Consider the following 10,952-nt stretch of genomic DNA (forward strand, 5'->3'; position numbering starts at 1 on the left):
AATTGGTTCTGGAATCAACTTCATCTCCACATTCTTGGAGGGCTATGCTTCCGGGATGAGATCGTTTTCATGTTTAATGTTTTATGTATGTTTTGTGCTCCAAGTGTGTTTACTAAGACTACTAAGTACTAGAGATGGCATTTTTCACGCTTTCTGATGTGAGACATTTATTCTTGCAGAACTGGGTGGCGCTGGATGATGTGGCTGATGATTGGTTGCTTTCTAGTGCAAAAAGATAAGCACATTCTGTATTCATGCCTTGCAAACCAATCTATTCTGAGCGATGCCAGTGGTCCATTGCTTGGGCTAAACAGTCCAATTCAGCACATTAGCCAAATGCCACATTTGGGAAATTGATTCTTCTCTCATGGGCCAGCTGGTTGTTTCCTATTACCTCAATGGAAATGAAGACTTGGTTGAGGGAATAAAAGTGAACTACAGATGGTCAAATCCATCTACCTTCATCACAATACTGTATATTGTATGTTTATAGTAGACAAAAATACAACAAATTAAATCAGTGAGTCTTTTCATGAGGAAACATATTGCTTGTCACGAACATGATCAACAGTTTAATGTGATATGAACATGTATAAGCACTACATTGGCAAATTATAAAAGTGTAGATTTTTTTCAGCATAATATGGCACAAAAAAAAGCATTTTACATTTGCCCAAACATTTTAGAAATTCAAATACGGATAGATATTTTACAGAGTGACACGTGTAGAAAGTTTCTTCCATTCCAGAAAGTAAATATTTGATCCACTGTGTTCTGGAGCAGAAACTAATTGTGGGGGGTTGAAAGAATCATCAAGAGTCTTAATTCATCAAGAGAGTCTTCATTAATATTAAACACACTGATAATGAGTAATGAGGGATTAAAAGGAATAATTTAACATGATTATCACTTGGTAGTCTCTGGGTTGCATTAATCCGTAAATACAGAATGAAATAATTAGTGGTTCCAACGATTCTATGGGCAGCTGAGTTTGAGTGTAATTGTAAATTTGCTGACGCCCTTATGTGGTGGTGAGTGAAAACATGACAAGAGTCACGTTGATTTGCAAGGTGGTTGGTTGGTTGGTTGTGGGGAATGTAAATTGCAGGATTTGCAATCTGTGAGTAGCAGAAGTTTCCACTCCATGCATGTTCTTGTTTTCTAACCTTACCCTAACCCGAACACTTACCTTAACCACTTGCTACAGTAGCATACCTAAACTTAACCTTACCCTGCCTACCACTTACCCTAACCACTTAATAGCATGCCTAAACCTAACCCATTCTAGATGTTCATTACTGATATTTGTTTATGCTAAGTAAGAGTGTGCAACAGCACCTCGCTATGGAGATAGCCACACACCGTACAATGTACACAAAGTGAGTTTCCCATGGCAGTACTCAAATATATACAAATCTGTATGAGATAGTTTTGTCCTGTACCATGGATAGAAATAACCAAAGTGCTGTCTCTTCCATGTTTTTTACTGTATTCATTCTTGTTCTCTATCTACAACCACTGTGATTATTATTATTTGACCCTGCTGGTCATCTATGAACGTTTGAACATCTTGGCCATGTTCTGTTATAACCTCCACCTGGCACAGCCAGAAGAGGACTGGCCAACCCTCAGAGCCTGGTTCCTCTCTAGGTTTCTTCCTAGGTTCCTGCCTTTCTAGGGAGTAGTTCCTAGCCACCGTGCTTCTACATCTGCATTGCTTGCTGTTTGGGGTTTTAGGCTGGGTTTCTGTATAGTACTTTGTGGCATCGGCTGATGTAAAAAGGGCTTTATAAATCAATTTGATTGATTGATTGATAGAGCAGACAATCCCTGATTGGATTATGTTAACCAAACAAAATATTTAAAGTATTAGCTAGCTTTCGACACATAAAATGAGAAGTGACTTTTTCAAATCCCTCTCACATATACTAAACTATCAAACATGGATGTGGTATTAGCTGTGAAAAGGGGCAGGATATACTTTTGTGAGAATAATTATGTTTTTTCTGTTTACTTCTGATTGTAAGTCGTTACCACAGACAAAATCTTGGCAGTCTCTGATCTTTGAATTTTTTCTTTAGTTTACTCTGTAATGATGAGGGGAAATGGAAGTCAAAGGGTAACGAGATCCCACACAATGCCTTTGAAGCAAGGTTGCTCAGTGATCCAGCACTAAGATAAAACCACATACGGTACCTGTACAAGTTCTAATGTACAAGCCAAAGTCATCACAAAACAATACGCCAGAAAACATGGACTTAAGCTTTCCATATCATACACCAATTCAATAAATAAGATAAAGTAGGCTTATATTGAGTACACATTATAGTATTTTTAAATAGTTTATACAATAGCGTTATTAAAAATCCCAACATGTGTTTTTTTCCATTGCAAACTCTCTATTACAGATTGCAAGACAGGTTTAAGTTATATGGACAACATTTCCCTTGTATACACATTAGCAACTCGCAACAAGAGAATTGGCCATTACATTCAATCAACAAAAAGCTTTCTCTTCAAAAAGATATTCAACTTTAAAGAGAAAATCACACTGTGTGCATTTCTTATATTCTGGGCAATATCTAATAGAGCAATAGCTAATATTTTTTAACAATTCAAAAGTACTCCATAATAGCATACCATGTACAATATACAGCAGTAACCTCAGGCTTTAATGTGTAGAGTGAAGCTATATTATAGACGCTCATTTCAATAGCTACTTAAGACAGCAGAAATACAGCATTAAGAAGGACCAACAATATGCACATGCACAAAATATCTGCACATATAAGAAGGCAAATTACCAAACAGTCACAGTTTTGATGTATAATAAGATGGTCAGTGAGATATCAAAGTCCACATTCTTTCTATTCCTGAGAGTCAGACTCAGCAATCCTCCTGTGATAATGACAGAGAGCACGAGAGAGAAAGCAAGATAGAAGAGGGGAGGGAGCAAGAGAGAAAGAAAGAGAGCTGCTCACTACACGTATGATCGTATGTCCAGTATGGCACATCGTCTGGCGTGGCGTTATTCTGATGATGGAACAGCACTGATGTGGAACTATGTAGCTTGAGTGCATATCCAGTTTTCCTCATATTGTCTTCATACAATCTCTGAATCGAAACATGGAATCTCATAGCATTATACGTCTCAGAAGGCCCCTTGAAAACAACCAATCATCATGGCCGTAGTTGAGCTGGCACTCGGTGACCTCCAATCAGACGTTGGTGCAGTTGGTGGAGGGTGGTGTGTTGTCCACCTTGCTGCGGAACTCCTTGAGTTCGTTGAGAGGGGAGTTGGTAATCTGACACCTGAACACCTGCTTGTAGGCCTTTCTGAAGTTCTCCGAGAGGAAGGCATAGATGACAGGGTTGACGGAGGAGTTGCTATAGGCCAGGCAGTGGGCCGCCACCCGGAACAAGAAGGACCACTGGGTCAAGGGGAAGTTGCCGAACTCCACCCACAGGTGGACCACATGGTGGGGGAGCCATGACAGGCAGAACACCACCACCACTACAAGAACCGTCTGGGCAGTCTAGTGGGGAGAGAGAGGGGAGTGGGGGGGCACAGGGTAAGAGGTCTCCAAGTATGAAGAGTGGCATTTGTCCACTACAGTTTTATCGTTCATAAAAATAAAAACAATTCTGAATGCATCTTTTAATGTCAATACAATGTCTATTTGTTATAACGGTGTGCGTCTAATAAGCTTGTGACATGTATAACCTTGTCTCTTTATGAGATTATCTTTCAGTAGAATCTGGGATGTTCTCATGTCTTATTCCAAAACTAGCAGAGTTAAAGGTGGCACCTTTCAGCTGAAATGCCAATTTCATGCTTGCTGGTCTGCTCTGCCTTTCCCCTGCATTCCTGGCTTGCAGATTGATTTACCGTTGTGTTAAATAATTAGCACACAACATGGGAGATATATTAAAGAGCGTGGACATACTAAAAAGGCATTGGGGCTGGGCTGGAGATGTTTACAAATGTGTCTGCTTGCTTTCCACTGCTTATTTGGGTAAAAGGGAGGCTCGAGTGTCTGCCTGCCACAGCAGTCCCCGAGCGCCACTAACAGGGTAGCCCACGTAGCGTTTACAGGAAACTGGGAAATGATGCTGAGAAAAAAGGAGGGAGGGATGGCAGGGAGAAAGATATGGTCAAAGACCGACAGGAAGGCAGAATAAAAAACAAACCTGTAGTATAAAAGACAGAACGACAGAGAGATCAGACATACAGACACAGAGGGGTAGATGTAACTAAGTAATGAATTGATGAACTGAGGTTTTCAGTAAGCTTGGTGGTATCATGAAAATTTACATAAGTCCAGCTCAAATGCCTACCATTTAGCACTACAACCAGCCCAAAATCAACATCAACCACATTGTTGCAAAAGGCACAGCCACATAAAAAAAAATCTCCCTTTCACCTGTTCCCAGGTCTCCTTTGAAGACTAGCAGAACTGACTGTACACTGAACTCTCAATCATTCAGAGATGTCAAATTGGTATGTGTAGTGTTCAATTACTCATTCAACAGTCAAATCCCAAATTTAAAACGGAAATAACCTTGCACTGTTATTTATTTTATCATCATTAGTTAAGTCTAGGTGTTTGAGTCTATGTGGTGTTTCTCTGGAAGACCGAGCACAGCTAATTTGACGGTGACAACTTGTGAATCTGTAAATAGTTATTGGGCTCATATATGGAAATCTAAATATATAAATCTCTCTCTTAAGCTACTCTATATGGTATAGAAGAGGAATCTGAATCTGTATGTATAGTACAGCACACACACATGCCCACACACACACACGCCCACGCCCACACACACACACACAGTCGGGCTAAAAATCCCCCAAAAGATAAAATCAATGAAGTGAAACAGTGGAGGTAGAAGATTGTGACTTCCCCTCTGACATCCTCACATTGAAGGGCTTTAGCTCCTCATTTAGAGGTTTGTGGAAGAACCAGTCCAGTATTGGCATCAATAACAATTCCTGTGTGCTGTTTAAATGCCTAAATGAATGAAATAACTGAGAGTAAAACTGTTAAATCTGCTAATTAACTGTGCCTCACACCTCCTACGCAGGGAATTAATTCAATCATAGTGGCATGCCAATCAAAAACAAACCCATTACCTACTTCAAGGAACACCTTTTTTTTTTGCAGAAAAGCCTAAAGATGTTTTTTTTTAAGACTGCAATTGCTAACAACCGTCTGTTGACATTTCATTTCTTTGAGTATGTTTATTATGAAGTGTCAGAAAGTACTGGAATTGATATGACACATCACATTTATAACCAAGTGCATGATACAAAAATCCAGGTTTATCTGGCCTCGTGTCACAAATCCCTTTATAATAATCCAAACACATTGTCAAGATTACTTTTCAGGAGTGGATTGAAAGTACAACATTTACTCAATACGCTTGTCCCAGGGGATTACAGGAGCTTTAGAGATATCCCTATGAGCACAAGATGTTGAAAATACGTATTTTTGTTGTGCTCACTTGGATGCCACACACGACAGTCTATAAACACCCTGTCCTCCTTCTGTGTGTACCTAGGGCTGATAAGTGGAGATGTTTTATAACAGTGGAAGAGAGTAGCATTGTTTTCCCAGCTGCTCCTCCCAGCTGCTCCGTTTCACAGCATTGGAGGAGTTACTGAACTGATGGCTGGAGATCGAGGCCAGCCTCCTCCTACTCCTCACACATGCACACATACATACATACATACATACATACATACATACATACACTGAGTGTACAAAACATTATGAACACCTGCTCTTTCCATGACATAGACTGACCAGGTGAATCCAGTTGAAAGCTATGATCCCTTGTTAAATCCACTTAAATCGGTGTCGATGAAGGGGAGGAGACAGGTTGAAGAAGGATGTTTAAGCCTTGAGACAATTGAGACATGGATTGTGTACGTGTGCCATTCAGACCGTGAATAGGCAAGACAAATTATTTAAGTGCCTTTGAACAGGGTATGGTAGTAGGTGCCAGGCGCACCGGTTGGTGTCAAGAACTGCATCGCTGCTGGGTTTTTCACACTCAACCGTTTCCAGTGTGTATCAAGAATGGTCCACCACCCAAAGGACATCCAGCCAACTTGACACAACTGTGGAAAGCATTGGAGTCAACATGGGCCAGCATCCCTGTGGAACCTTTTGACACCTTGTAGAGTCCATGCCCCAATGAATTGAGGCTGTTCTGAGGTCAAAAGGGGGTGCAACTGTATATTAGGAAGGTGTTCCTAATGTTTTGTACACACAGACACACAATTGATTATACCTTTAATTGAACACCTTGTCTCTTGATCTGCCTATGGACACAGCCTCAGTTTACTTTACTCATTTGACACATTGAATTGTATCCACAGTGAAAGCTTTAACTGTAAATAAATTAGGCTGGTTGGGTGAGATGATTGACGACTCAAACATGCGCATCGATTTGAACCAGGCAGCAGTAACTCATCAGCTAGGTTTCCATCCAATTGGCGACATATTTTCATGAGTATATTTTAAAATCTGCATAAAAACAATATGTGCATTGTCCCACCAGAGATGTGTTTCCCATCAAATTGGCTTCTTGTGGCTGTGCGTGATGACGTAGTGCACATAAAAATCACTTTTGTGGTTAAATTCCCATGTATCAGATAAAAAAAAGATATAAGTTAAATGGGTTTCCATCACATTTTCAACTCTACTGATGGTTTTGCCACAAAATAAATTGCGTTATATAGCAAATGTGCCCCCTCTGGTATTGGCACGTGCGGCTTAGCCAACAGCTCGCAGATACAATGCGGGTATAGCCTACATGATGAGATTATTATGGACAAAATAGCGAGATTGTTTTTATTTGTCAAATGGCAGCCAAGCATCGATCATCATGTCACCAGAATAAGACCCTCGATATTTATTGGTAAGGAGCATCAAGTTCATCACCTTTCACTTTCACCACCCTGTGAAGTTCATCATAATTTATTTCATTTGTTACCTAATAAACTGAATTATTTCCTGAGTCGTAGTGGGAGGACCACACAACATGTAATGGAGTCACGCGATTACGTGATATGATGGTTATTATTAAAAGCGTATCTCGCATAATTAATTTTACTGACAAAAAGATCCCACCTTGTCTAAAGTATTTAGTTTTGTTGACATTTGGAAAGTTTACCGACAAATTAGCTGTTTCCATCAGGCCTGTTGTGTCATTTATCCGACATGTACTTTACTCGCATGAAAAGGTTGGATGGAAACCTGATTATAGTGAAGCTATTCCTATAGACAAATATTTCAGTAATCAGAGTTTATACTTATTGAATGACATTGAAACTGTCTAGATGTGAAAAAATGAGAATACATTTTTGTAAACACTTAGTTCAGATCATCATTAATATTTTATTGTTTAGTTATGTGTAAGCCATATGGACCAGTGTCTGGCCATATTATAATTGCCAACACTAATGATCCAATGTATTAAACAATCTGAGGACACTACTGAACCGTTTATTTGGAGCATACTGGCTAGAACAAATATAGATCTCTTGAGGCCCATATTTTGGTGTGTGATGCAGTTCTGACAGACGGTCAGCACCAGGTGAGCAGCAGCAGCGGGTTGGCTTAGACAGGCAAATGGCCATTAAGAAGAGTAATGGCTGAAAGTCCAGTTTGATTGCACTTTCCCACCGTGCTGCTTCACTCAAGTGTGGTAATTGACAGGCGCTTCAGGGACATTGTAGATGGAATGTACTGCCAATACCAAGTGCCTTATATTCAACATATAATACTGACTAAGTTTATCGGTTATTTTTCTTCACTAGACTATTATTTTTGCAATGGGATGTTGGTTCTTCCATGGTATACGTTGCAGCTCTACGCAGGTGCATCATGCACCCCCAAAAAATCTGAGCTGGCACAAAGTACGTGAGGATGGCTAGGGGGTGGTCCGGAGGGGGGCTAGGCCGCTAGTCCAGAAGGTTGGAGATGTTTGCCTTTTTCAAACACCTGAAATAGCTTTATCCTACAATCTAGAGCCATAATCATTAGGATTAATTCTATGTCAATAATATGTAGATTTGTCTGCATATCTCTTGAGGTGTCTGTGGTTCTTCTTTTAAAGAAACTAAATATGCTTCTCTGCATCTCTGCTAAAATCTGGGTAAAAGATTGAAAGGAATGTGAGTTTTGTTCAGTACATGTAGTTATTGCTTGCTTTTCTAAAGTCTACCAATCTTGCCAGAAGACATGTCAGCTAAGATAGACAAGATAGCTACTCTAACTTGATTGATAGCATGAAATGGCTTCTTGGTAGCTAGTTATGAGTTTGGGAGATAGGGAACTTATCTGTGCCCGCTAAAGCCAACTTCATAACATTTCTAGGTGGCTAGTGGTGTTACAGAGAAACAACAGTCAAAAATATATTATTCCTTTATATTTAATTGTTTTAAACAGGACAAATCGGATATTGGGCATGACACCTCTGGCTCTCTGCTTCTATACACAATGTCTCTGAAGATGGCACATTACTAAACATGGGCTTTCTCAAATTACATTGAGATTGTGTAACGACTTGAACCAAATTGATAATCAACATCATGATAAACATCATCATAAAGTGCATTGAGAAGTAAGAGGGATTGGATATTGCACATTGAATGATATGTTTGATATGATTATATCTTTGAAAACATCTTAGCCAAACAGTGTTTTTAGACTCCTAGAGCTCTAGACATGACGTCTAGAAAAAGTATTAACGTAAAAATGATTTTTTTTTTTAAACCAACAAAACAGGGTCTCCGTCACTTGTTTGCCATGTAGCTGAGTTGTGATGAGGCATAACTCCTCTCAAAATCATAGAATGCTCTTTAAATGCAAGGACTGACAGGCCAAGATGGTTAAACTCCTAGATATAGTTTAAACCATATTTTGAAGCTATACAATGTTTCTTTACATTCTTTGTGTTTGTAAACAAGTAATAAAACCTTCTATTTTTGGGTTATGATAAAACCATAGTGGGTCATAGTGCTAAGCTCGTGAGACATGTATAAGTTATATTCTTCAAGAATCATTAAGTAAATATTAAGAATTGAAAATACCAATGCACAGCTTCCTAAATCCCAGACTGCAGCTTTAAATCCTAGACTGCAGCTTTAAATCCCAGACTGCAGCTTTAAATCCTAGACTGCTGCTGGACAACTGGTGTGGGAGGCTGTAATACTCCAACATACTACATTTGTGGGGCTGTCCACCATACAACTAATGATCACCATCAACAGTCAATATGTAAATGTGATGAATGGTTTTACATACCTTCTTTTTGGACGCCTCTGACTTTTTGGACATGTTTCTGAGTTTTTTGTGCAGGTGATTTAAAACCTGAAAATGCATAAAGAATTGTGTGATGACATACCAAAACGATTCATTAAAGCCTATGCTATAAAAAAAAAAATCTGTAATAACATTATACTGAAATCATTTCTTTTCAAAGGCTATCTAATTTATGTCTTAGTTGTCCCCATTTTAGATTACCCAAACTCAGAAATTGACATATGTAAAGGAATTCATAACTCATTGCGAATACAATTATCTATCAATACAATAATAAATAAATCAGCTCTGATTGCTTGCTTACCTTTGCGTAACAGAACGAAATCAGCAACAGGGGCAGTACATAACCAAAAACAAACGTGCACACAACATAGACTTTCTTTTGGTTTTGATCCGGCCACACTTCCCAGCAGTAGGTGTGATTCTCGTCTCTCTGGTATATGTTGTGTATGACCGCGACTGGCGCTGCCATGGCCAAAGAGAGTATCCAAATGACCACCACTCCGATCAAAGCGTGCTTTGACACGCGGATGGAGGACGATTTTCTGGAGTGAACAATGGCAATGTAGCGGTCCACCGACATTGCGGACAAGGTGAAAATACTGACCAGCATGGAAACGGTGAAGAAATAATGAATAAACTTGCAGATGAAGGCACCTAGAACCCATGTCGGCATCATGTAAATAGTTGACTGAAAAGGGATGCAGAAAAGCAGGTAGGACAGGTCGGCGATGCTAAGGTTGAGGATGAATATGTTGGTGGTGCTCCGTGGTTTTCCGGGTTTACTATGGGCCAGCACCGTGATAACCATGGAGTTTCCCAACACTCCAAGTGTAAAGATGAGTCCGAAAACCAAAAGCGTAATGAAGTTGTCCATGCCAATCCCGAACAAAAGTTTCTGATTTTCCTCCTCGACATCCGTTCTGTTGACATACCATGGTGCAAATTCGGTTAGGTTGTCCAAACCAGACGAGTTCATCACTTTTTCTAGTGCTGAACTATTTTCAAATGTAAGTGAATGGGGCACAAATGCCTTCTTATGTCTTCCTGGGTCGTTTGACAGTAGCTGGCAGGCGTTTTTGCCTATTCAGATAATTAAAGCATAATTTGTTTCAAAGTCTCTTGAGTCTCTTGAATGCAGCCATCACACAATATTGTATCTCAATTCGTTGCAATGTTCCTCATTGTTTTTCGATACAATGTAAGTGAAGATACTTTTTATGAGACATTTTGTCAATATGTCTGAAGTTAGCTGCCCAGAGTGTACTGTTCTATATATTCTTGGTGCGTAATGCAGTTGCTGTCTCCACCTGATGCGTCCTCAGTCGCAGGATGGCTTCGCTCAAATCCCTCCTCGCCCTATTTCCCCCTACATATTATAGAAGGGGCTGGGCTGCGCGTCTCACGTCAGCTTTCAGTACTACCGCCCAAGATGTACTAAAAAGCACTCCAAAATTAAATTTGGCCTGTCCACGTTCTCGTGGCCATAATTATGCACAATGCGATGTATAAGACATCGAATGACATCATTCTCTTGTAGGCTAACATGTGGGGTGATTGCAATTGTTTAACAGCAGTCTAATATACACTGAGTGTACAAAATATTCGGAACACCGT

The 10,952-nt window shown here is 39.8% G+C and overlaps 1 protein-coding gene across 1 annotated transcript; it reads right to left on the reverse strand.

Annotated features, from left to right (window-relative positions):
• Positions 1-560: 560 nt before the first annotated feature.
• Positions 561-10,668, reverse strand: LOC106605071 (galanin receptor type 1). The gene is made up of 3 exons (XM_014200339.3): positions 9,640-10,668; positions 9,318-9,383; positions 561-3,536 (listed from the first exon to the last, which is right to left on the reverse strand). Exons 1-3 carry the CDS (start codon positions 10,312-10,314, stop codon positions 3,219-3,221), a joined length of 1,059 nt encoding a protein of 352 aa, XP_014055814.1. The 5' UTR covers positions 10,315-10,668; the 3' UTR covers positions 561-3,218.
• Positions 10,669-10,952: the final 284 nt, after the last annotated feature.

The sequence above is a fragment of the Salmo salar genome, chromosome 05, assembly GCF_965601325.2.
Source record: "Salmo salar chromosome 05, fSalSal1, whole genome shotgun sequence".
NCBI classification, from domain to species: domain Eukaryota; kingdom Metazoa; phylum Chordata; class Actinopteri; order Salmoniformes; family Salmonidae; genus Salmo; species Salmo salar.

Excerpts from the sequence above, each read along its gene's own strand:
- LOC106605071 (XM_014200339.3), bottom strand. The coding sequence starts at position 10,314 with ATGAACTCGTCTGGTTTGGACAACCTAACCGAATTTGCACCATGGTAT. Across the intron at positions 9,384-9,639 it reads TTTCGTTCTGTTACGCAAAG|GTTTTAAATCACCTGCACAA; the intron begins GTAAGCAAGCAA and ends ATGCATTTTCAG. Across the intron at positions 3,537-9,317 it reads CAGAGGCGTCCAAAAAGAAG|ACTGCCCAGACGGTTCTTGT; the intron begins GTATGTAAAACC and ends TCTCCCCACTAG.